Below are 27,365 nucleotides of genomic sequence, written 5' to 3' on the forward strand. Positions count from 1 at the left end.
CTGAGACAAGTAGCTTTTTTGGGAGAGGTGGGCGGTTCTGTTGGATATTCGCCACTGCAAATATCAGCAACCTGCCCACCATTTAGGATTGGAAACCTTTAATCATATGATGCAGGCATGCAAGAGATTATAGGTGTCAATATTTTTCAGATATGCTGCTGTTTAAAGCCACAGGAGCACTGGTGGAAATAAAAAAATAGCCTGTCCAGACCCTCTCTCCCCACCGGGCTTTGAAAGAGCATGTCGTCATATTCCCCCACCCCCGGAAACAACAACCGCAAAACCGCTCTCCCTCTTCTCTTCTCCTGGAAACTTATCGCCGCCCGTCGTATCTGTGTTTGGGGTGGATGGATCAGAGTGGAAACTTGTATTTTTTCATATCAAAGGGAAATGTGCCTCTCCTCCACCCCCCAAGAATCTTGGAATTGCCATTCAAGGATCCAGAAATGCTTCGAGGATGGGCGAAACCTCAGAGAGGAAGGAGGGGGTCAAAATAACCCAACAACTGGACGAGAAAACTTTTTGTTTTGAGCCTAAGATGGCATGTGAGGCTCCGGGGATCCCAGACGAAGTGATTAAGACAGAGCAACAAAAACTTGAAGGCTTTTCTGGTTGTGTTAGGAGAGGGCCTTTCTGGAGAAAGAGCCACATGCAAACCTGAAATTAAACCCGAACTCTTGGCCACTGTTTCCTGCTAGCTTCCCCTTGGGCAACACAGTCTGGCTGATGTAGGAGAGCCTTTCAAAGCAGGACACCAAAAACCACCCAGTGGGGGAAATGGAAACACCTGGACTTTGAGTATCCGGCCAGCCAGAACTGGAGGGCAATGGAAATGTGATACTCCTTCCCGTTGTCATTCAGCGTATCCCTCACAAGATGAGCAGAGACAGACTGGATGCAGCCTATGCCCCATAAAGAGGCCGGCTGCAAGATCTCTGGGTTGCCCACCTCTCCAAATCAGCCCCAACTCTCTCTCCAAATCAGCCGTGAGGTTGCTGCCAAAACTTCCCAGCATTCCTGAAGCCACCTGCATCCATTTCGGCCAAGAGATCTTTTGGATTGACCACATTTTCTGCCAGCTGTTTCACAGCTAATCTTTCCGCTCATCCCCCTCTTGCCATGCGAATCCATTCTTTGGGTTTTTTGGAGAGGGTGAAAAAAAGGCAAAAAAGCTTAACCTTCGTATCTCCATATCCAAACATGTGATGAGGGCCAACTGCAGTTTTATACACCCAGGTGTCCTGCAGGGCCGTAACACAGAGCTGCTGTCCAGACCTTGTTTGTTTGGGTGGTGATCCGAGGGCACAGAACGGACTCAATGCTCGCTGAGAGAGCAAGTCAAAGGATTCTCACCAAAGCTGGATCTCCAAACACAGGGTGTCTCTTCCTAAATTAAGCTCCTTGCTTACCAGAAATTCCCCGTTCTCGGTACTGACTGAATTACCCATTCCTTATCTTTCTGCTCTGTCAGACCCCAGACCCAAAATACTTCTCTTCCCTTTCTGCTTAAACACACCCCACGCTCACTCTCCCCTCTTGAGTAGTTTGGTGTGTGTAAAGTTAACCCAACAAGCCCAGAGACCAAAACCTACTCATGACTCTTCCGCTTGCCCCCACTGCGAAACATTTTTACCTATGTCTCCCCTAAGGATGGAGGGCTGGGGATATCAAACCATAATCTCTCTCTCTCTCTCTCCCTCCGTGCTCAGAAACCTCTCATGCTCACAAGCCCTCTGAAATCAAGGTTATATACCATGAGGAAGGAAAGAGAAGAAAAAAGAAATATATGTTTACAAGTCTCTTTTGCTGATCCAGTAATTGTAAATAATTCCATTGCGATTAGCTGCAATTAAATTTTAAAAAAGGGATTTCCTATCCATCACCATGTTAACTTTTCTGATTTTAGAGGATTTTTTAATCTTTCTTTCTTTCTCTTTCTCTTTCTCTCTCTGTCCCTCTCTCTTTTTCTTTTCTTTTTCCCTTCTAGGGTGGGAGGTGGGTTTACTACTTGGACATTTTATTTAGAAGGAGAAAAGGGAAAAAATGAGGAAAAAATAAAGAAGGGGGGGACCCCCAAAATCAGAAGAACTTTTAGTGATGAGGAATTTTAAGAAAAAAACGAAGAGTTGGATTATATGTTTCAGACAATATCAATGCTTAAGTTATTGATTATTTATTGCCACTTTTAATAATTTAATTTTTTTCTGTCTAAATAAAATTAAATGAAAAGCAAATCCAATCTACGTTGCTGTCAATTAGAGGTACTGTAGTGGTTACGAAAAGTTGTGAAAAGGGGAGAGAAAAGGTGTACTTGATTTGGCTAACATTCTCTGTCCTCCTGGGAAGGCAAGTGTTAAAAAAAATACATTTATATATATGCCACCATAAATGATAACACACTATATCAGGGGGACGGGAATCAGAAAGATCACAAAGAAACCATCAAAATGGAAAGATACCGCCCTCTTCCTTTTGGCACGACATTTAGCAATCTCTTGTTAACATACACAAAACTGTGAACATGCGAATGTTCATAGCATTGCCTTTCGAAGAAAGATTGGTACTGTATGACACAATAAAAACATTCCCACATTCAGTGAATCCGAACCTCATCCGTTGCGAAAACGCTTTCATAAAGTTCATTGCATCCTTTGACTTCATAGCAGAGGGTAGCTTGGGATGTTCCCGTTTTACAGCCTAGGAAAACTGAGGCAGAGAGCGTGGCCGTGTGGCCTTGGCTCAAGGCTGCTGGGGCAGGGCTTGAATCCCTGGCCACAATCCATCGCAGGATGTGTACACACAAAGACATGTGAATTGATTTAGTTTCCATTGCTATAAAAGGGTCTCCACGAAAACCTCCTCCGGGGTTTATAAACCAGGTCAGGGCTCCCAAGCTGATTTAGGAGTTCCAAGACTATGGCGTGGAAGTGGACCATGTTCGCTTGGTCGTCCCAAGCGTGGAAGGGAAATGGAGACAGCAAATGCAATCGGTATTTGCTGCTGCTGTTGGTCTGTAAACGACACAAGACCGATTAACACACCATTTGCTCTGTGTTTCATTTTCACCAAAATGCACGGGGCCAAGCGTAACATAAACGCCGGGGTAATTCATTGCATATATTATGTAATTTCACCACAGCGGGCAGCAAGACAGATAACCTTTGGCAGAAGATGAACTGCAGCAGAAGGGAAACAGCGCTGCGTGCAGCAGCAGTGGGGCTGGGTGGAGAATGAGGACTTTTTGACATCCGTGGCGTTCAGGCTCAAATAGGCCCCTCTCAGAAAAACAATGAGTGGTAAATTCTAGAGGAAGATTGAATCTGAAACATAGCTGTCAACCATCCCTTATTTGGCGGGAAAGTCCCTTATCCCAGTGCTGTTTCCTGCTGCTGTCCCTTATTGATGATGTCCCTTAAATTTCCCGGGTTTCAAAGGAAGCAGCTCCTCTCCCTCCCTCCCTGCCGGCCAGGGAGGAGGGAGGCTCCAACTGTGTTGCTTGGCTGCATTGCTCACCCAACAAGGAGTCTAAGGACGACTGGGGGGTGGAGCTTGCATGCCTTGTGCCAATCAAATTGGATGCATTGCCTGGGGACTTGCCTTTGCTCAGCGCTTCCCAGCGGAGAGGTGACGGTGGTTTTCCTTGCTGCATCCCCTTTGCCGGGTTGCTGCGCTGTGGGAACCACCGCTTGAGGCTTCATTTGGCTGCTGGCTGGGCTTTCTGCCTTTGGCTCGGAGGGGCTCAGAAGTCGAACATACCTGTGCCTGGAAAATCCCTTATTTTGGCTGCTGATCCCTTATTTTCGAGGCTGATGGTCCCTTATTTTCAAATCTGTAAGTTGACAGCTATGATCTGAAATCCTTCAGGGCGAGTGTTACGGACTTGGCGTGCGGGACAGGGGTGTCGGTATGGTGTCCGTTTGGTCCTCCTGTTGAGCACACAGAACTTGGCAGGATAGCGTTAACAAGTGGGTCGGAAGTCCTGGCCGGTTGTCCTCAATTGTCCCGGATACTCCTCACCGGAAGCCCCTAGCAACATCCTGCCGGTAGGGAGGGAAGCCATGTTAGAAAGACCTGTCCTGCCGCGAGGGGAGGACACCAAAACCTAGGCGTCGGGGAAACCTGTCGTTTTGCGGGCTTAAGGTCACAGGAAGTCCTTTGTGATGGCCTCGGGGAAGTTGGGCGCGGCCATGAGAATGCCAATGGAGCAGACGATGTGGACCAGAGCGAAGGTGACCAGGCACAGCCGGTCCAGTACGGCCGCCGCAAACTTCCACTGGCTGCAGGCGGCCTGGGCGGCGTCGCGGCCCCGGAAACACTGAGCCACATAGTGCAGTTCCTCCAGGATGCGGCCCAGCTCAGGGGCGGCAATCAGTTCCTCGGGGCTGGAGGACGGCAGCTCCGGTGATGGGAGGAACGGGCGCGGCACGTCTGGGGGCTTGGCCGGGAGCAGCGCCGCGGGGTAGGCGAGGTTGCCGTTGGCCAGCGCCATGGGGAGACGGGCCTGCCGGGTCGGCGTGCCACTGCCGTCGCTGCTGTCTGAGCTGCAACTCAGCAGGCTGGGGGCGCAGTGCGGGCGCCCCACCGGGTCCTCGCCGGGTTGGCGCATGCGCAGAAGCCAGGCTCCCCACTGCAGCACCACCACCTGGACCTGCGTGGAAACAGCAAGACCATAAGGGAGAGGAAATGGAGTTTACGGGCGAGGGGAAACGGGGACCCTATTTATTACAGGACCAAGAAAGGAGGGAGGGTCCACAAGGGAAGGGAAGAAAGAGCGGATCGTCAGGGGAAGGTCAACAACAACTTGGAAACCAATAAATGCTATTGGGCCAAGTTCCCACCATACATCTGAAGCACTAGGATACCATTTTGGCTTCTCCCAAAGAATTCTGGGAACTGTCAGTTGTTAATGGTGCTGTGAGTTGGCCGGATGAGCTACAATTCCCAGAATCCCCTGGAAAGAGGGGTGGGTGGTTTCATTTTTTGTAATAAATTGCTATTAAATTTTCAAAAATTTGACATGCACGCTTCCATACGTAAGACATTTTTCCAGCTTCCCATCCCATATTCCATGGTGTTTTTATTTCTCACCTTCTGCCACACAAAACCTTTTCTCTTTTATACCATCCCATCCATACTGCATTCTCCAGTTCCTCCCGTTGCTCATATTTCAAATCCTGCTAGTGGAGTTCATCACGAGTTAAATACAGGGTTGAAGTTGCTTTAGATTGAGTGTTTTCGGGTTGTGCTCCACAGTGACCCGGAAGTAACGAAACACGTTACTTCCGGGTTTCGCTGCTCGCGCATGTGCAGACGGTCAAAATGACGTCACATGCATGCTCAGAAGCGGCGGATCGCGACCCGCACAGACGCGGGTTGCGTTCGCTTCAGGATGCAAACGGGGCTCTGGAACGGATCCCTTTCGTATCCAGAAGTACCACTGTAGTCCAAAAGTGTTTCCGACCTTCCACAAAGCGATCATCTCTAGATTCTCTTAATCTGGCTGTTAACTTGGCCAGTTCTACATCATCCATCGCCTCACTTAGCCATTCTTTGGTGGGATCTTTTATTTTTGTGCGTAGTGAATCCTAGCCGCTGTTGTTACATACGTGAGAAAAGAGGGATGGATGCTTAACCACTCTTGGAATTGTAGCTCTGTGAGGGGAATAGGGTCTCCTAGCAACCAGTCTCAGCACCCGTCACAAACTACAGCTCCCATGATTCTCTGGGGGAAGCCATGGCAGTGTTTATGGTGGGATCCTAGTGCTTTAAAAGGAATGCCGCAGAGCCAGAGAAGGAGAAGCTTAAAGCGTTAAAATCGAGATGTGGAAAACAAAGAGGAGAGGCAGGATTGAGATTTGGAGATATGCTTCAAAGGTCCAGACTATGGGAAGCCCTGAAAAATTAATAATTATAATTTGGTCTTTTTTAATTTTAGTTCTTTATTTTTATTGGATTATGGTTTGATATGTTAACTGGATGTTTTTATTGGGAAATTAATAAAAAAGATTTAAGAAAAATAAAAGGAATGCTGTGAATGTCGCCTACACTGGATAAAAGGCGCCATGTGATAAACAAACCAGCGATTCGGAAAAGGGATTTTTAAACGCGCTTACCCATCTGGGCATGCAGCCGCCGTCCGGGTCGTGATGGTGGTACTGGAGCACAAAGACTGTCGCGACCACAGAGAGGCTCACCATGCCCATCGTACTGGCAAAGTATTGTCCTAGAGGCAGAGAAAAAGGACTCAGAGGATTCTGGAGTGCACATTAGGAAGCGTGGGCAGATCTTGCAGGATCACACCCTGCCTGATTCACACTTGCTGAATCAAAACGCTAACCAGCGAATCCCCCGAAACTTCTTGCAACCAAGATATGTACGAAAATGCATATGTTAGGGGGAAAGTTGCAGGAAAAGGAATACATTTTCCTGAGAACAGCATACAAAAATGCAACGAGTTGGGGGGATTTGCTTGCAAAATTGTGTCTATTCGAAGATGTGCAGCAAAAAAAAAAATTGTGCTTACTTTTAAAAACCAAAAACGACACAGTGGCAAGCTGAAAACTGGAAAATGAGAAACTGGAATTGACAGGTTTGGCGCTGTGGGTTAAACCACAGAGCCTAGGACTTGCCGATCAGAAGGTCGGCGATTCGAATCCCCGTGATGGGGTGAGCTCCCGTTGCTCAGTCCCTGCTCCTGCCAACCTAGCAGTTAGAAAGCAAGTCAAAGTGGAAGTAGATAAATAGGTACCACTCCGGCGGGAAGGCAAACGGCGTTTCCGTGCGCTGCTCTGGTTCGCCAGAAGCGGCTTGGTCATGCTGGCCACATGACTCGGAAGCTGTACGCTGGCTCCCTCGGCCGGTAAAGCGAGATGAGCGCCACAACCCCAGAGTCGGCCACGACTGGACCTAATGGCCAGGGTCCCTTTACCTTTTTTACCTAGCAGTGATATCCTAATTATTGTTTCTATAAGATTTGCCTGCCTTTTGCTGGCACGCAACTAAGAATGAATAAATCCATGGAGGGACAGGTGTGTTGACAAATGTGAGGCTTAAATGGAACTTCCAAGTACAGGAGCAGTATATCTCAGGAATCAGGGTTTTTTTCATTGCAGGAGGGTAGACTCAACCTTCATGGTCCCTTCCAACTCTACAGTTCGACGATTCTATGATCTCTAAACCTGTACAAAGTGCCCATGGCAACCTGTCTCCATCACATTTACGAGCAGTAAGGTAAAGGTAAAGGGGCCCCTGACCATTAGGTCCAGTCGCAGACGACTCTGGGGTTGCAGCGCTCATCTCTCTTTACTGGCCGAGGGAGCCGGCATACAGCTTCCGGGTCATGTGGCCAGCAGAACTAAGCCGCTTCTGGCGAACCAGAGCAGCGCACGGAAACGCCATTTACCTTCCCGCCAGAGCGGTACCTATTTATCTACTTGCATTTTGAGGTGCTTTCGAACTGCTAGGTTGGCAGGAGCAGGGACCAAGCAGCGGGAGCTCACCCCATCGCGGGGATTCGAATCGCCAACCTTCTGATCAGCAAGTCCTACGCTCTGCGGTTTAACCCACAGCGCTACCCGTGTTAGGAGCAATAGTAATCAGTAATACCCAAGGCAACACGATGACCAAGTACAACAATCCAATATCAATATAAACTCTTTATATAACCTATGTGGAACACAGAACAATATGAAAAACCAAATAAACAGAATCTCATAAATCTCTGAAAGTAAGTCTTATAAGTCTCTGAAAGTCTTTGTAGACTATGCAAGTCTCTAAGAGAAGCAATGGTCAGATTCTCATCTGATGAAAACAAGCCGTTATAGCTTTGTTTTATGACGTCCAACGCTGCCGAAGTGGTCCGCAAACAGACACAGTGAACAGTAATTCCAGATATGCTTTGTAGAATTCTTCTTCAGCACAGCAGAAGGATACAGAAATGCTTCATAAACCCATCTACCGTATTTTTCACTCTATAAGATGCACCAGAACACAAGACGCACCTAGTTTTTGGAGGAGGAAAACAAGAGGAAAAAAATTCTGAATCTCAGAATCCAGAACAACAATAGGGATTGCTGTGCAGCGAAAGCAGCGATCCCTCTTGCTGTTCTGGCTTCTGGGATAGCTGCGCAGCCTGCATTTGCTCCATAAGACGCACACACATTTCCCCTTACTTTTTAGGAGGGAAAAAGGGAGTCTTATAGAGCAAAAAATATGGTATATATAGTGAATGGAATTGTATAACAACAATATCTATGGAGCAGTGATCATACAGTTATGTAACATAACAAGACTTATAAGACTTACTTTCAAAGATTTATGAGATTCTGTTTATTTGGTTTTTCATATTGTTCTATGTTCCGTATAGATTATATAAAGAGTTTATATTGATATTGCATTGTTGTACTTGGTCATCGTGTTGCCTTGGGTATTCCTGATAATTGTTTGCAACACAGGGGTTTAATTGTTTGGCTCCATCACATTTAGGAGCAGAGAGCACAATTAAGGTCTGCCCATCCCTGGGCAAACCAATCTATCTCCCGATCTCCCTCCCGTACATACCTATGAGCGGAATGGAGTCAGAGGTGGCCGGCATAACCTCCGCCACGAGAAGCATGAAGACAGTGAGCGAGAGGAGAACGGTGATGCCTGTCAGGGGGGAAAACAGGCTGTTATTCCACTGGGTTTGGAGGGGCGTCTAAGTGAGAGAGGCAAAAACCAACAACAACCCAAGGAAAATCTGCCAGGAGGCTCAGCTACCTCGTCCACACTCCTCTGCCTCAGTCCTTCCTTCTGCAATATGGGTACAACAAACACCGACCTTCCTCGTGGGGCTGTTGTGAGAATCCTCTCAGATAGTATCTGCAAAGGGCTTCGAACACCGGGGCTTCTGCTAGTTCAGGCACCCCCAAACTCGGCCCTCCAGCTGTTTTGGGGCTACAACTCCCATCATCCCTAGCTAACAGGACCAGTGGTCAGGGTTGGTGGGAATTGTAGTCCCAAAACAGCTGGAGAGTCGAGTTTGGGGGTGCCTGGCCAATGGTCCCATCACCTCCTGGCAAATAGAAGGGGAAGAAATGGAGGCAGTGAGAGATTTTACTTTCTTGGGCTCCATGATCACTGCGGATGGTGAAAGCAGTCACGAAATTAAAAGGCGCCTGCTCCTTGGGAGAAAGGCGATGGCAAACCTAGACAGCATCTTAAAAAGCAGAGACATCACCTTGTCGACAAAGGTCCGTATAGTTAAAGCTATGGTTTCCCCAGTAGTGATGTATGGAAGTGAGAGCTGGACCATAGTTTGCCCCTAACAGACCTAGAATCTCCAGCACCCATAGTTCCCAATTTCTTGGGGGTGTTTATAATAGCTTCCCCTCCTTCCCACCATCCTTTGTCCTCAGTATCTGGTTTTCACAGGTAGACCCTTTCTGAGCTGGGGGGATACTTTTCAGATATTTGCCAGCTAGTAGCTGTTAACAAAGGTCCATATAGTTCAAGCTCTGGTTTTCCCAGTCATGATGTATGGAAGTGAGAGCTGGACCATAAAGAAGGCTGATCGCCAAAGAATGGATGCTTTTGAATTCTGGTGCTGGAGGAGACTCTTGAGAGTCCCATGGACTGCAAGAAGATCAGACCTCTCCATTCTGAAGGAAATCAGCCCTGAGTGCTCACTGGAAGGACAGATCCTGAAGCTGAGGCTCCAAGACTTTGGCCACCTCATGAGAAGAGAAGACTCCCTGGAAAAGACCCTGATGTTGGGAAAGATGGAGGGCACAAGGAGAAGGGGACGATGGAGGACGAGATGGTGGGACAGTGTTCTTGAAGCTACCAGCATGAGTTTGACCAAACTGCGGGAGGCAGTGGAAGACAGGAGTGCCTGGCGTGCTCTGGTCCAGGGGGTCACAAAGAGGCGGACAAGACTAAACGACTCAACAACAAAAGTGCTAGGTAGCGGAAGGGGGGGAACCACGCAGGCAATAGTTAGCATCATTGTTCGGCTTGAATTGTTCTGCTTACCCAGGGAAATCTTCTCTCCGGAATCGGCTGGCAGAAGAAAGACCAGGAAGGTCATGGCCGAGAGGAGGAGGCAAGGAACCAGCATGTTGAGGGCGTAATAAAGTGTTCGGCGCCGCATGGTGACTGCAAATGTGACGTCCAGGTAGGGCTCCCGGCAGCATTCGTAGAACACTTTGTTCTGACTGCCAGGCACACCTGTAGCAGGTGAGGAGGAAGAGGGAGTCAGCGTACGCCAGAGAATCAATCCATTTCAGTTTCTTCCTGTTTCTCATGGGGGGGGGGTCTCCCTCCCCCCAGCGTGAGGTTCAGTTCTCCTCCACATGCCCACATCAGTTTGCAAACTTGCATTTTCAAAAGTCCTGCCGCACACCATTTTTGCAATGCGATTTCCTAATACATATTTTTTTGCACATTATATGCATTTCTATGCACGCTTCACCGCAGTATATGCATAAATATCATAAATATCGCTCAGCTGGAGAAGCGCATTTCAAAATTCAGAGAAGTGTGAATTTGGGAGGGTGGCTTTGTTTAATTCATGTATTGGCTTGGAAAGTGTGGATTTGGTCAGTTTGGGTTTAAATGAGAGATCAATTGAATTTCTCCCCCCATTCCGGAGTTGCTGAGCAACAGTAGATGGTCTAACGGCATTCCAGAGATCTGTGTGTGCAGGATGAGGTCCATTGGCCTCTGGTACCCTTTACAGGGAATTTTCACAAGTATGATTTGGTCGTGCCAATCTAAGAAATCTGTCCTAACTGACACCCCTCTCATTCACTCATGTCTGCAAGGCCCAGCACTTTCTTTGTACCAGGTTTCATATATATGCATTTATGTGCATGTTTTACCTGGGCAGATGCAATTTTGTGCTCTCGACTTGGCTGTAAAACTGCCCTGCTAAGTGCAAATTCAGAAAGACAGCTGCGTTCCAGTTTGCACTGTTTTTCAAAAAGTGTGAATGAGGCAGGAATGCCTTTAAATGAGAACAAAGCTGAATTCCTTCCCCCAGCCGTAGCCGCAGGATCCCTATTTTTTATTTTTATTTTTTGCAGAAATAAAGCATTTTATTTCTTAAATTTGTCATTAGTGCAATAAGTCCTAAACAAAAAAATTAGTATTTTACATGTTCACAGGTAATTTAGCAAAACATGTTTTTGAAGTCCATTATTATTATTATTATTATTATTATTATTAAATGAAAGGTAAGGCAAATAAAAATCCACCACTGTTCTTGGTCCAAGCTAGTCAAACCTAAAAACAAACGATCGCCTATACATACTGTTTAAATACATTTGTTTCTGACAAGCACTTAAAAATGACATTCCACAACAAAACACAGTTACAGAATTCCTCTCTCCTTAAGATGCTCCCAGGTTTCGCAGGAGCCCTATTGTTTAAAATAATAATAAACCCAACCTCATGAGGGCTAGGAGCTTGGCGCTGGGTTTGCTGGAGGTTCCCCCTTACCCATGAGGTCCCACTCGCCATTGGCCACGTAGCCAGAGGTGTCGGTCTCCAGCATGCGCAGGTCGAGCAGCCAGCCGTCGTACGTCCAGGAGCCAAACTTGAGGTCACATTTCTGGGTGTCGAAGGGGAACCAGCGGACATCAATTCGACAGGTGCTTTTCAAGATGCCTGGGGCAGGGGGAAGGGGCCAAATGAGCCACACCAAGGTTGTTGTTGTTGTTGTTGTTGTTGTTGTTGTTGTTGTTGTTGTTATTACCAACAGAAATTATATATGTAGCCAAAATGCAACGGAAAAGACAGGCTGAAACAAGGACTTATGACAGGGTGCCCAAACTTTTTATATTTTCACCCAAAAGCTGTTGAACTTTTTTTAAGGATTGAAGTTGCTGAGCTTTTTTAGGGTTTTACCCCAGGACATATACTGCCACGGGGGCCGGATTAAATCGACCGGCGGGCCAGATTAGGCCCCCAAAATGGACTTTTGACATGCTGGTTTTGACCTGCTACAAAAAAACCTGCTTTTTAGAAGTCGTCAGCAGGGGGAGCTCTAATTTAATATTTAACTGTTGTAATAGGTGACATAAATGCTTCAAACCCCCCCAGTATTTTGGAGATTTCCGAATAGGAAATCAGACCCTCGGGAATGGGGAGGGGCTGGATGTACATTTCCAAAATATAAGTTAAAAAACAAATAAACTAAAACCTACATACAGCAACAGTGTTTTGTTTTGTGTTGCGTAGGCTCCTACAATGTAAGTCATGCGACCCCAATTATTTTATGTTAGAGCTTAATAATTATTTCACTATTAATATACTTCTTCCTAATTGTATTTCAGTTCAATAATTGCCATATTTCCCCCCTCTATAAGACACCCCCATGTATAAGATGCCCCCTATTTTGGGGGGAATCCCATTTAAGAAAATGGGGGGGAGATACTATTCGTGTATAAGACGAGCCCAGATTTTGAACATTAGTTCAATAGTCTTATACACAGAAAAGCACGGTACGTTGATAAAATACATATTTTTGTGATGTGCAAATGGCTCTAGATACCTATTAGGTCCATAAATGACCACATAGAATAGGTTCAACACAAAAAAAGCGACAATTTGTTGTTGACAAAGGACAGCTGGACATATAAAGGGCCCCATTACCTTCAGAAGCTGAGGGCCTCATCCAGCCTAAATCCGGCCCTGAATGATCGGCACGTAGCCAGTTGGGCAAGCCATAAGGGCATAGCTGTCAACTTACAGATTTGAAAATAAGGGACCAGCAGCCTCGAAAATAAGAGATCAGCAGCCAAAATAAGGGCTCAACAATTACTTTGATAAAATACATATTTTGTTGTGTGCAAATGGCTTTAGATACCTATTAGGTCCATGAATTACCATATAGCATATATTCAACACAAAAAAACAGCAACCATTTGTTGTTGACAAAGGACAGCTGGACATAGAAAGGGCCTCATTACCTTCAGTAGCTTATTAAAGGGACATCATCAATAAGGGACAGCAGCGGGACGTGGCGCTGGGATAAGGGACTGTCCCGCCAAATAAGGGACGCTTGACAGCTATGCATAAGGGCTGGCTAGCCATAAACTGGATAGTTGTGGGAAGTGTTTATTTGAAGTTCCTGCACGGACTGATCGACCACAAACTGAGGCTACATTTTGCCGCTTTTTTAGGGCTTCCAAGTAGCAGATTGAAGCGCTCGCTTGGCATGTATATATTGCTTGCTGTTTAGAATAAAATCCTTCATCTTCTCACTCCCTTGTGTTTTGTATGACTTCTGAATCTCGTTTTAAAAGAACCACCTTGCCTTTGGCAAAAGACACCACTTTCCCGCTATGTGACACCAAATCCGCCTCTGGATCTCTCCGTCCGCCTCTCACCTGGGGGCAGCCACTGGCAGTAGCCGCTGGAGTTGACCAAGACATTGGTGTGGAACGTGGAGTCAAACTCTTCATTGGCACTGGGGAGGGGAAGGGGAAGGGGAAGGGAAGAGTTGAAGAAGCTCAGTGAAATCAGATTTTGTTCTTTTATATATATCATCTCCCCAAACCCCTTAGCGACTCTACACGTCCAACAACATATGAAATGCACCTTCACATTTTTACATTTCCTTTACATTTCCAGCATGTAGCTGACTCTGACATACATTTTTACTAGTTTACTTGGCATCAAGTACCATCTAGAGATCACCTTCACGTAGTTTTCCTTCAATTTTCTATGTTAAGCATGTTAAATCAGATTTCTTTCCGGTTGCTGTCCCATCAGAGCACGTAAAGAATGGGTAGGCAACCTAAGGCCCAGGAGCCGGATCTGGCCCAATCGCCTTCTAAATCTGGCCCACGGACGGTCCAGGAATCAGCACGTTTTTACATGAGTAGAATGTGTCCTTTTATTTAAAATGCATCTCCGGGTTATTTGTGGGGCACAGGAATTCGTTCATTCCCCCCCCAAAAAAAAACATAGTCCGGCCCCCCACAAGGTCTGAGGGACAGTGGACCGGCCCCCTGCTGAAAAAGTTTGCTGACCCCTGACATAAAGGCTTGTGTGACAGTCCTGTGCTAGGACCTGGGGAACCACTCTGGGTAGCTCCAAAGTCTAGGCGCAAAGCCTCTAGAGGAATAAAATTCTCTTCCTCTCCTTCCAGGGATATAAGCTGGTGACAGTTGAGACTGATGGGGCGGAAGGCAAGGAGCCCAACAGTAGGTGGCGCCAGAGAGCCAATCTAACACATTCTAGTTTTGACCCTGCTGAGTTCTGCAAGGGGCAAAACTGAGGCTAAGGGGGAGGGGGAAGGCGACAGAGCAGGACCACCCCCTTCGGACGGATGTAAGAAGAAAGGCAGGCAGAAGGCAGGCAGGCAGGTTGGCGTGGCAGTGTCCCATTTGTCCTAAGGGGCCAGACGCCACTGTCTCCCTGGAGAAAATCTGTCTTCAGATCAAGGGGGAAAGGGTGGGATTTGCCCCTAATAATAATAATAAATTTTATTTATACCCCACCCTCCCCAGCCAAGACCGGGCTCAGGCCGGCTAAAAAACAATAATAAAACAAGTTGATTGAAATACAACTTTAAAAACAAGATTAAAATACATTAAAATATTAAAATGCAGCCTCATCACAGGAAGAGAAAGGAAAAAAGAAAGAGGGGGAGGGAATCAAATTGATTCCAAGCCAAAGGCCAGGCAAACAACTCTGTCTTACAGGCCCTGTGGAAAAAAATCAGATCCTGCAGCATTTAAGCCTGCAGCCATTGGTACAAGACATTTGTTATATTGTTGTTGTTCTCTGTTACATTGATTCATCGCCCGGCATGTAACGAGTCTCTGAGAGCCTTACAAAACGCAGAAGTATAAATACTAGGGGAGCGGGGGGGAGAACAATGCATTTACAACGAAAGCCGATAAAACAGACCAAATGAAAAGGTAGCAAACACTTGAGTGACACAAAACCCACCATCCGAAGACACCAGAAGCAACCCTAACCCATCAGACGCCTGAGGGAGAAGATACGTTTTAAGCAGGTGCCAAAAGGATGCTGTTGTTGGTACCAGGCGGGCTTCATTGGGGAGAGCATTCTGCAAGGCTGGGGCCAACACCAAAAAGGCCCTGCCGCCTTGGTGCCACCCTCTGGACCTCCCTCAGAAGGGGGCATCCACCTGAGTCCAGGGAGGTTTGTATCAGTGGGAGCGCTCCGAAAAGAGATTGCTCCTTACAAGTCCTTGCAAAGGTTTCATTCTCTAGCTCAGGGGTCGCCAACGTGGTGCTCTCCAAACGCTGAACTGCAGCTCCCAGCGGCCCTAGCAAGCCCAGCCAGGGATAGTCAAAGCTGTAGTCCAGCTGCCTTTCTGAGTTCCTTGACCACTGGTTGACTTGGCCACCTGGCTCTTGTAGAAGCCCAACTTATCACTCACCCAGCGAACACCACCAAATATCCCAGCTACAAGCTACAACAAACCTGTTGTACAAAAGGATGTCGGGCTTCCAGACTTGGTTAGCTGCGAACCGCAGAGTCTTCACGCCGGGGTATTCCGATTCATTCCATTGCAAGTAATGGTCGTACCAGTACTGCGGGGGGATAGATAGATAGATGATAGATGATGATATATAGATAGATGATAGAGATATAGATAGTAGATAGATAGATAGATAGATAGATAGATAGATAGATAGATAGATAGATAGATGATAGATAGATAGATAGATAGATAGATAGATGATAGATGATAGATAGATAGATAGATAGATAGATAGATAGATAGATAATAGAGATAGATGATAGAGATAGATAGATAGATAGATAGATAGATAGATAGATAGATAGATAGATAGATAGATAGATAGATATAGATAGATATAGATAGATAGATAGATAGATAGATAGATAGATAGATGATAGATAGATAGATAGATAGATAGATAGATAGATAGATAGATGATAGATAGATGATAGATAGATAGATAGATAGATAGATAGATAGATAGATAGATAGATAGATAGATAGATGATAGATAGATAGATGATAGATAGATAGATAGATGATAGATAGATAGATAGATAGATAGATAGATAGATAGATAGATAGATAGATAGATAGATAGATAGATAGATAGATGATAGATAGATGATAGATAGATGATAGATGATAGATAGATAGATAGATAGATAGATAGATAGATAGATAGATAGATAGATAGATAGATAGATAGATAGATGATAGATAGAGATAGATAGATAGATGATAGATAGATAGATAGATAGATAGATAGATAGATAGATAGATAGATAGATAGATGATAGATAGATGATAGATAGATAGATAGATAGATAGATAGATAGATAGATAGATAGATGATAGATAGATGATAGATAGATGATAGATGATAGATGATAGATAGATAGATAGATAGATAGATAGATAGATAGATGATATAGATAATTTATTACAGTCGGAGACCAACTTATAAAACACACTTGGGGGTCCAATCCCCGAAGGAAAACAAACATTTAAAATAATGTACAACAATAAATTTAAAATTTATAAATGCGATAAGCGTATAGACACTTAAAACTTTCAAGATAAGCTACGGCAGAGAGATGACCCAGAGTCACCCATGGAACCGAGTTTGGGGATTTTCTTAACGAACTAGTTTCGGTTAGGGGATTGTCTGCGCCTACAGATCTGTACACAGAATCTGGCGACCATCCAGGTTGTCTTATGATCTTTGCCTACCAAGTAAAAATGCTTCCGGTTTTTTTTTTTAATGTATATTTCAACATCTTTTTCATCTCATTATATATCATTTCCCAGAAGTGTTCTGGGCTTCCTATCTCCCCCAATGGATAGGCACAAAGTCTCTGAGCATATGGGACTCTTTTAAAGGTTCCTTCCAGGACCGGCGAGGGCAGAGCCGAGCTTCTGGCGAGTGTAAAAGCCCTTCTTGCATTTTTGGATACGAGAAAGAAGAGATATGCTGCCGGTGCGGCTATTTATCTCTCTCGATTTCTCCAATTTTATAGCAGGGGCACCTTGAGCAGTCCTGTTGTCTCTCGGTGTCTATGATTCTTTGCCTGACCATAGCTTTTGCCTGGCCCAACCCCAGACTTAGAAGGGCTTGCGGGGCAGAACCCAGTTTCTGAAGGGTTTTGCCCCTCAAGAGGATCAGTGGGGCTATTCCTCAGGGGAGCAGATTCACTGACAGCCGTTTATAGAATGATGTTAGGTGGATATAAGCCTCCACTCTCACCATCCTACGGAGGGGTGAGAAAAAGCAGCGTTCAAGGGACCCTGCCAATGTTTAGTTCGGTTAGGGATAGGGTTAGGGTGTTGCTGCTGTTGTTTAAGGCGAAGTTGCCAATATTTAAGGGCCCGTTTGTTCTCCCGCCCCGAGTGAGCTTCACCTGAAGCAACACGGTGCATTGCAATAGTTACCACTACTTGGCGGGGAAGCAAGCTAAGCTTTGCAAGAGCTCAGCTGCAACAAACAAAAGTAGCAAGCAAAGTGAGCTTTGCAAGAGGTAAGCTGCTAAGATCAGAAGAAGGGCTACTGATGCAACGCAGTCGATGCTGCGGTACAATCAGGTACATCTGGTTTCTCTGTCCCCCGTAAACTTACCATCTGCAGCCAGACATTGGTGGTCAAAACTTGGTTTTTCTCATCCTGCAAAAAAAAGGGGGGTGGAAAATGTTAAAGGCTCAGGAATGAGGCATTAAGGAACTTCAGAGGACAAATCAGGAGGGAAAGATTTCTAGTGCATAATGTACAGGTCCCCATGGAAAACCCCAAGATGGACAGGGGAGGGGAAGGGGAAAGTGATATATTCGATGTGCATTGTTTCCATATAAGCCTGTCCAGGTTCAGGATCTTACCACATCCATGATCTGCATGAGGCTCAGGGTGAAATGGACAGTTATGGGCTGTGCGTCATCCCCGACTGGCCTTTCCAGCGGGGTATAATTCTCCATCAAGGCTTTCAGCAGCTGCCGCTGGTAGACGCCTCCTTGAGAGCCTGCAAATCACACAGGGGCATGAGAATTATTATTATTATTATTATTATTATTATTATTATTATTATTATTATTATTTATACCCCGCCCATCTGGCTGGGCCTCCCCAGCCACTCTGGGCAGCTTCCAACAAAAAATTAAAAATACAGCATCAGACATTAAAAACTTCCCTAAACAGGGCTGCCTTCAGATGTCTTCTAAAACTCAGATAGTTGTTTATTGCCTTGACATCTGCTGGGGGGGCATTTCACAGGGTGGGTGCCACCACTGAGAAGGCCCTCTGCCTGGTTCCCTGTAACTTGGCTTCTCGCAGTGAGGGAACAGCCAGAAGGCCCTTGGCGCTGGATCTCAGTGTCCAGGCAGAACGATGGGGTGAAGATGCTCCTTCAGGTCTACAGGACCGAGGCCGTTTAGGGCTTTAAAGGTCAGCACCAACACTTTGAATTGTGCTCAGAAACGTACTGGGAGCCAATGTAGGTCTTTCAGGTCCGTCTAGTCCAGTGTCCTGTTCTCACAGTGGCCAACCAGATTGCCTGTGGGAAACCACAAGATTCGAACACAAGACCCACTCTCCCTTCCTGAGGTTTCCAGCATCTGGCCTTCAGAAGCATCACTGCCCCCAGCTTTGGACACAGAGCTAAGCCATGGTGGCTGTTAGGCATTGACAGCCCTCTCCAATTAGTTCATTGCAGGACAGGCTGTTGAAAAATGTACTGTAATAAACGAAAATTCTGCCCTTATTCCCTTATGGGGAACACAAGAGCCCTTATAGAGTCCTTTGCAGGTTCTCCATCGGTCAGAAAAAAGAACAGAGGCCAAGCAGAGAATATTGAGAAGCAAAGCAGCTAGTAAGCCTGATCTTTATTGAACTGTTGCAACAGGGTGCTCCCCTCACACGCAGGAGAAGGAGGAGGAACCCAGAACCAAGGTGTGTCTGCCCTTATATAGACATTTTAAATTGCCCGCCTTGGAGTCCAAGACCACCCGCAGAAACATCACACCTACGTAACAGAAAAGGCGGTCTACAGCAGAAATCTGAGTGCATTGTTTATCTCCTGTCTGGCAGGTTACCTCTTATTGCTTACTTGATTGGATACCCCGGGGAGCCTGGCCAGTCCTTTGTAATGATAAATACTTAGTTCCTGAGCCAGGTCACAGGCTCACCCTATTCATATACAGACATACCCTTAAGACAGGATTTGTGAAGGAAAGGGCTTTTCCATTTTCCTTTGACTTTGCAGAGAAAACATTTGGTCAGTTTGGGAGTCAATATGGTTCCAGGGCTGTTTCCCTGTGCTGCTTCAGACATGCGGTTTATATATTTATGTACGTGTTTGCTTGGTACATTTATGAACATTTATTATATATATAAGACCTTCATTTTTTTATTTCAGTACCAAATGCAGCAGAACAAGCATTTATGCTGAGACAGCGACCCTCGTGAAAACAGGAGTGTTTCAAATGCACGAGTCCGCTCCTGTTTCCACCTCTCGTGTGCGTCTGGTTAAGTCGTTTTGTCCATTTTACTGGTTCACGGTTTTTCTTCCTTCCTTGGGGCGACAGGGGTGTTGTGAGTCCTGTCTCCCGGGGCTGCTTCTTCCATCTCCGCCTGCCTCCGAATTTTCACTGCCTTGGGCGATGGCTGCAGGGCATCCGTGAGCTTCTCTGCTGCTGTCATTCGCTGCAAGCAGAGTGTTGAAGCTGCGGCAGCAGCGAACGAGCCTCTTTGGGCCTTAGGCTTTAAACGAAGCTGAGGATTGGAGGCTGCGAAAACCGTGGAGCTGAAAGCCTGTATCGCTGCTTCGTTTAGAACTGGCAATGAGCTTGTAAGCTCAGGAAGAACCCCAGTTCTAAACTCGACTCTGATCCCATCGTCCTCGCCACCATTATTGTTTTGTTTCTAATTTAACTATTTTCTTCACTTTCAAAAAGCCGTGACCCCTCTACACATGGTTACCTGGAATAAGCGGAGATTACTCTCAAATGTGGGACATGGGTGACGCTGTGGGTTAAACCACAGAGCCTAGGGCTTGCTGATCAGAAGGTCGGCGGTTCGAATCCCCACGACAGGGTGAGCACCCATTCCTCGGTCCCTGCTCCTGCCTACCTAGCAGTTCGAAAGCATGTCAAAGTGCAAGTAGATAAATAGGTACCGCTCTGGCGAGAAGGTAAACGGCGTTTCCGTGCGCTGCTCTGGTTTGCCAGAAGTGGCTTAGTCATGCTGGCCACATGACCCGGAAAAACTGCAGACAAACGCTGGCTCTCTTGGCCAGTAATGCAAGATGAGCGCCGTAACCCCAGAGTCAATCACGAATACAATATACTCACATAAAGACTACCTTATACTGCGTTTAAAACCAAAATCCCATTTGGATAGAAATTGTTTCTCAGGTGGCTAGTCCTAGTCTTTACAACCCTATACCTAGCAGTTTGAAAGCACATCAAAGTGCAAGTAGATAAATAGGTACTGCTCCGATGGGAAGGTAAATGGCGTTTCCGTGCGCTGCTCTGGTTCGCCAGAAGCGGCTTAGTCATGCTGGCCACATGACCCGGAAGCTGTATGCTGGCTCCCTCGGCCAGTAAAGCGAGATGAGCGCTGCAACCCCAGAGTTGGCCACAACTGGACCTAATGGTCAGGGGTCCCTTTCCCTTTTACTTACTCTCAAATGTGTGCAAAATCAGAATTTACTGGTAGAAAGCATGTTACAGGCACACACCTTTGCCACACAGGCCTGCTTCTGCCTATATATTTTTCTCATCACTCGGTGCAGTCATGGCATGGGGATTTTACACAGGGGACGATACGATCCAGCAGGTACCCTGGGAAGGGAGTCCCATAGCTCAGTATTAGAGCAGAATGGGCCTAGGTCAAGCCCTGGCATCTCCAGGTAAGAACTTAAGAGCCTGCAGGATGAGGCCAGGGGCCCACCTAGTCCAGCATCCTGTCTCACAGTGGCCAAGCAGATGTCCCAATGGGAAACCAACCAAAGCGGGATTCGAACACATGAGCAACTCTCCCCCTCTGCAATTGCTGACAATCGGCAGCCAGAGTCAATCCTATGTCTGGCTGTCGAGGAAGAGCAGTCTGATCCTCCATGAATATATTGAATTTTCCTTCAAAGCCATCCAAACTAAAAAGCCTCAATGGTATTTATGTTTGTGGCTACAGCGGCAAGGATTCTCTGTGCACAGAAATGGAAGGAGGAAAGAAAACAGCCTTGAAGGAAGAACGGTCGATGGAAATCTCGGGAATACACAGCGACACAAATTTAGAAGCCTTTGAAGAAGACTGGAAAACCTTTCCTAGCCTATATAAAAAGTTATTTCCCCTATGCGAAGGCCACAGCAGGGTTTGAAGTGTCAGAAAACAGCAGACTATATTAAGAAATGTGTTAAAGAGGATGAAATTAGGTAAGGCAGAAGCTTTAAACGCAGTTGTATGTAATTTGGGTTGTAAACATCGACGTCAGGTGAGCGGGGAGCCACTTGTTTTGTTGAACCGGAATATAACTGTTGAGTAACAAGTGCAACTTTAAAGATGGATAAAGAATAAAATATTATTAAAAAAAAAAAGCCATCCAAACTGGTGACTTGGAGATTTCCCTTGATGCAAGGCAGCAGATTATCAGTCTCAGTAGACGATCCTGATTCAGTGAGACCAGCTTCCTAGCTCCGTGTGAGGCGACTTGAACTTCCTATGTTCATCTGTGACTTCATGAAGAATCACAAAAGCAGTTTTTCTCTGCATGGATTAGAGTCTTCTTCATCAAATACAGTGGTGCCTCGCAAGACGAAAATAATCCGTTTTGCGAGTCTCTTCGTCTAGCAGTTTTTTCGTCTTGTGAAGCAACCCTTTTAGCGGCTTAGTGGATTAGCGCTATTAGCGGTTTAGTGGCTATTAAAGGCTTAGCGGCTAAAAGGCTATTAGCGGCTTAGCGGCTTAGAAAAAGGGGGGGAAGCGGGGAAAAATCGCAAGACTCGCAAGATGTTTTTGTCTTGCGAAGCAGGCCCATAGGGAAATTCGTCTTGTGAAGCGCATCGAAAAACGGAAAACCCTTTCGTCTAGCGGGTTTTTCGTCTTGCGAGGCATTCGTCTTGCGGGGCACCACTGTACAGGGAACGTTACCCCTGTTGGTAATGGGTAATGGATGTTTTTTTTAAGTAGATTGCCAAGAATTTCTGGATCCCCATCATTCAACTGTAGCCAGGGCCGTCTGAAACATATCTGGTGCTGTGGTGCAAAAATCCCTCCGGCACCGCCCCCTTTCCCAGAGTTGTTGACCTTTTTTTAGGGCTGGAGGGGTGGAGACTGGACGTGGCACCTCCCAGCCCGGCTGGCCCGGCAGACAGCACACCAAGTGAGCGGGCCTGCGCCGAGCAAGCGAGGGCCCGTGCGCCGCTTCTGCTGAGCATTGGCTTGGTTTTTTCCCTTTTAGCCTTCTAGCGCCCCGCAGAATTCAGCACCTGCAGGCTAAAAGGGGAAAAATCAAGCCAGCGCTCAGTGGGAGTGGCACACGCACCCTCGCTCACTCAGCGCGCTCCTTCGGTGTTCCCAGACTCTCGCTTGGTGCCCTCCAGAACTTGGCACCCTGGCACCCAGCGCCACTAGCCTCTATGGGTAAGACGGGCCTGACTGTAGCAGCATTGAAAGGGAATCTCCCTATCCGCAACCTCCCTAAATTAGGTTGCTGTGATGAAAAAAGCTTAGCGGGAAAACCAGAAATGGATCAGTGTCTATGTACTGGCTTGTTGCCTTTTAATGTAAACTGCTCAGAGATTCAGGTAGGTAGCCGTGTTGGTCTGACGTAGTCGAAATATATTAAAAAATTGTCCAGTAGCACATTAGTCACATGGAAGAAGGAACAAGTTTGTTTTCTCCAGCTCTGGAGGACAGAACTGAGACCAATGGATTCAAGTTACAAGGAAGGAGATTCCGACTAAACATCGGGAAGAACTTTCTGGCAGTAAAAGCTATTTGACAGTGGAACGCAGACCCTCCAAGTGTACCTATTTTCCAGGGACACCCCTGATTTAGAGAAGCTGTCCCGGTTTCTGATTTGATCCCAGAATGTCCCGCCTTTCCTTAGGATGTCCCTGTTTTCGTTGGAGAAATCTTGGAGGGTATGGAGTTATCTTAAAAAGCAGAGACATCACCTTGCCAACAAAGGTCCTTATAGTCAAAGCTCTGGTTTTCCCAGTAGTGATGTATGGAAGTGAGAGCTGGACCATAAAGAAGGCTGATCGCTGAAGAATTGATGCTTTTGAATTCTGGTGCTGGAGGAGACTCTTGAGAGTCCCATGGACTGCAAGAAGATCAAACTGATCCATTGTGAAGGAAATCAGCCCTGAGTGCTCACTGGAAGGACAGATCCTGAAGCTGAGGCTCCAAGACTGCGGCCACCTCCTGAGAAGAGAAGACTCCCTGGAAAAGACCCTGATACTGGGAAAGATGGAGGGCACAAGGAGAAGGCGACGACAGAGGACGAGATGGTTGGGCAGTGTTCTCAAAGCTACCAGCATGAGTTTGACCAAACTGCGGGAGGCAGTGGAAGACAGGAGGGCCTGGCGTGCTCTGGTCCAGGGGGTCATGAAGAGGAGGACACGACTAAACAACTAAACAACAACAAATGGAGTTATCTGACCACGGAGCTGTCTGAAGGCAATCCTGTGTGAGGATGTTTTTAAAAAATGTTTATTATGCTTTTTAATATATTGGAAGCTGCCCAGAGTGACTGGGGCAACCCAATAAGATGTGTGGTGTATAAAAACAGTAAAATTATCATTATGGAATGGAACGTCCCTATCTTCATCGGAGAAATATTGGAGGGCATGGGAACAGTCTCCCTCGGGTAGCTGCAGACTCTCCTTCCTTGGAAGTTTTTAAACAGAGGTTGGGCGGCCATCTGTCACAAATGCAATACTTGAGATTCCAGCGTTGAAGGGGGGTTGGACTAGATGACCCTCGAGGGCCCTTCCAACTTTTTAGTTTAGAGAAAATGTTAAGAGGTAGCACGATAGTAGCGTATAAAATTACACATGGCACAGAGAAAATGGGTGAAGCTTTTTAGAAATGTTATTCCAAAGGTTATTCCAAAAAAAAATATGTTTGGAATAACCTTTCTAAAAAGACCAGAGGCAATTCTGTTAAGTATTGTTGGCAGGGACATCCTGAATGACTTTAGGGAGGTATTTTTATACGCAACAGCTGCAGCTCAGACTTTGGTGGCAAAGGGGTGGAAAGAAGAAGCCCCGACAATAACGGACTGGCACAACAAGCTACAAGAATCTGCTGAAATGGCGCAGTTGGCAAATAGCCTGAGAAGCAATTCAAAACAAAAAATTATGGAAAAGTGGGACAGACATAAGATATATGCTCAAAAATACAGTAAAGGTTCGCTATCTATGCTAGCATTCGATTGATGTTGGAGAGAGACTGAGCTGAGAAATAAGACCAAGGGTACATATTGATATGGGACGCGGGTGGTGCTGTGGGTTAAGCAACTGAGCCTAGGACTTGCCGATCAGAAGGTCGGCGGTTCGAATCCCCGCGACGGGGTGAGCTCCTGTTGCTCGGTCCCAGCTCCTGCCAACTTGCAGTTCAAAAGCACACCAGTGCAAGTAGATGAATAGGTACCGCTCCGGCGGGAAGGTAAACAGCGTTTCTGTGCGCTGCTCTGGTTCACCAGAAGCGGCTTAGTCATGCTGGCCACATGACCCGGAAGCTCCCTCGGCCCATAAAGCGAGATGAGCGCCGCAACCCCAGAGTCAGCCACGACTGGACCTAACGGTCAGGGGTCCCTTTACCTTTACTTTACATATTGATATAGGAATGTATTAGATAAAACGTAAAGAAATATACAATAATAAGAGTACATTCATTTGAAAAAAAGAAATATACAATGGGATAGACAGGAAGTCCAAAATTTTGGTATATATATGATTTTGGAATAGTTTTTTGCCCTTGTTTTTTTCCTTCTTCCTTTTAACATATAAACTTTGTATACATGTTGAAAAATATAGTATAATAAGCCTTGTGATGTAATGTGATAATGTTTACTGATGTAACCTAAGAACTTTAATAAATAAAATTCTAAATAAATAAATCAAAGAGAAAGTGGGTGGAGCTTTTCTCCTTCCCTCACAGCCCCACGGACACCCAGGGAAGCAGGACATAGAAGGAAGCTTGCGATGCGCTTAGGATCCCAGGAAAGGGACAGTCTGCCCCCTGTGGATTGCCTCCAGCTCCCCTGGGAGTCAGAGGGTGCACTGCCTCTGAACATGGATGCTCCAGGGAGAAAGAGGTGTTGACAGGCCCTTTTCCTCTTCATACGCCTTTCCCTGATCCCTTCTGAAAGGCGTCTCAGTCCCTCAGCCGCCAGAACCTGCAAATCCCATAAATAAATTAAGCGCCGCTGAGGCTGAAGCAATCTCCATTCCTCCTGCGTTCGGAATCTACCTTCCTGCCAATTTCAGAAAACGCAAACCTCCAGTACAGTGGTACCTCAGGTTTAGAACTGAATTCGTTCTGGAGGTCTGTTCTTAACCTGAAACTGTTCTTAACCCGAGGTACCACTTTAGCGAATGGGGCCTCCTGCTGCCGCTGCTACGAGATTTCTGTTCTCATCCTGAAGCAAAGTTCTTAAGCCGAGGTAATATTTCTGGGTTCGCGGAGTCTGTAACCTGAAGGGTCTGTAACCTGAGGTACCACTGTATCTTGTATTCTGGAAATGTACATCCAGGTGTTTTTTTCATTCTGGAGGTCCGTTCTTGTCCTGAAACTGTTCTTAAACTGAGGTACCACTTTAGCTAATGGGGCCTCCCACTGCTGCTGTGCCGCCGGAGCACAATTTCTATTCTCATCCTGAAGCAAAGTTCTTAACCCGAGGTAATATTTCTGGGTTAGCGGAGTCTGTAACCTGAATGAAGCATCTGTAACCTGAAGCATCTGTAACCTGAGGTACCACTGTATCTTGTATTCTGGAAATGTACATCCAGGTGTTTTGCTTAACTTTGCTGAAGGCTAAGCAAAGTTCTTAACCTGAGGTACTATTTCTGGGTTAGCGGAGTCTGTAACCTGAAGCATCTGTAGCCTGAAGTGTCTGTAACCCGAGGTACCGCTGTCTTGTGAGAGGTTGGGATGGAAGAAACAGCCTTGCTGTGCAGTTTCCCACACACCCACTATTGACACAACAACAACACACACACACAAACCGGCCAGATCCATCCTGGAACAAGACAGAGGAAGGCGGGTGGAAAAAGGATGAGCAGACGGACCCCCCTTTTAACTTGAGACCCTAAACGAAACTGACAAGGCAGCCTGCCCATTCTCCCACCTTCTGAAGAAACGGAGGCTATGTATGAAATTAAACTCAGCAAGCATGAAATAAGCTAGGCAGTGGTAGTGGGGGTAAAGTGGAAGGGGGGGAGTTGGAAAAGCTAGACGACCCAGTCCAATTTGCTTTTATTCCTGCAAAGCATAAAAGCCGAGGAGAGAAAGGGAAAAAAGGAGGTTTTATAGGAGGGGGAAAACCAACCCAGGCCCCAATTCTTCTCCCTCCGTAAGGACAGAAAACAGAGATGGGTTTCGTCCTGACTCCGGCTTGAAATCTTAGGGCAGAAAGTGGGTTTTTCCTGACATCTTGGGAGATCATCTAGTCCTAAAACGCTAAAAGATCTCGCAGTTTATAGGGGGGAAGACAAAAGCTTTTCCTTTTAGAAAAACACCAGACCTGTTTCAAAGCCCTGGGAGATTTGAAAATGTTCCAGGCTTGCTTTTTATCTCTCATCCAATCCACCCTGCAAAATCCTTCTTGAAAACAGCTGGAGATCTGCTTCCCTCTGCCTTTTTCTGAGGTTTTCGGTTTCTTGTGTTTCATGGCAGGGAAAAGAAATGAGGGGTATTTTTTGCATACCTGGTCAGGGGAGCGGTGGAAGGGGAAGAGAAATGGGGGCACAGAAAATAAAGAGAGGAAGTTACCTTGGAAGAGAAGGAAGATGCTCAGGGCACAAATCCGGACAGAGGGTTCCATGTCCGCAACCAGATCGCGGAAAGGAAAACGGGGCAACGGGAGACCCCCCCCAGGCTGGTGCCAACTAGTCTGCTTTCCTCATCGTGCTCTGTACTGGCTCAGCGGAGGACGGGCAGCTCACTCACCGAGGGAAACAGCGAGAATCTTTATTTAGAAGGCTGGGGAGGGGAAGGAAAGAGGAGAATGAAACATCATCATTGCCCACTGGACGCTTTTCAGCTCTCATTAATTCAATCATTTCAGTGCTGTTTTGGCTGGAGAGATTTTAAGAGCCACATGAGCTCTTTAGAAGGTCAGCGTTAATGGGACTTAGAAGGGGCATTAATTTCATGGCATCTCTCTCC

The 27,365-nt window shown here is 46.4% G+C and overlaps 1 protein-coding gene across 1 annotated transcript; it reads right to left on the reverse strand.

Annotated features, from left to right (window-relative positions):
• Positions 1–1,918: 1,918 nt before the first annotated feature.
• Positions 1,919–27,365, reverse strand: LOC309358482 (neuronal acetylcholine receptor subunit alpha-7-like). The gene is made up of 10 exons (XM_081891654.1): positions 26,970–27,365; positions 17,855–17,994; positions 17,601–17,645; positions 15,442–15,551; positions 13,371–13,450; positions 11,479–11,646; positions 10,012–10,206; positions 8,560–8,646; positions 6,114–6,223; positions 1,919–4,648 (listed from the first exon to the last, which is right to left on the reverse strand). Exons 1-10 carry the CDS (start codon positions 27,019–27,021, stop codon positions 4,142–4,144), a joined length of 1,494 nt encoding a protein of 497 aa, XP_081747780.1. The 5' UTR covers positions 27,022–27,365; the 3' UTR covers positions 1,919–4,141.

This window comes from Podarcis melisellensis (assembly GCF_964234715.1).
Source record: "Podarcis melisellensis genome assembly, chromosome: 16".
In the NCBI taxonomy this organism is placed as follows: Eukaryota; Metazoa; Chordata; class Lepidosauria; order Squamata; family Lacertidae; genus Podarcis; species Podarcis melisellensis.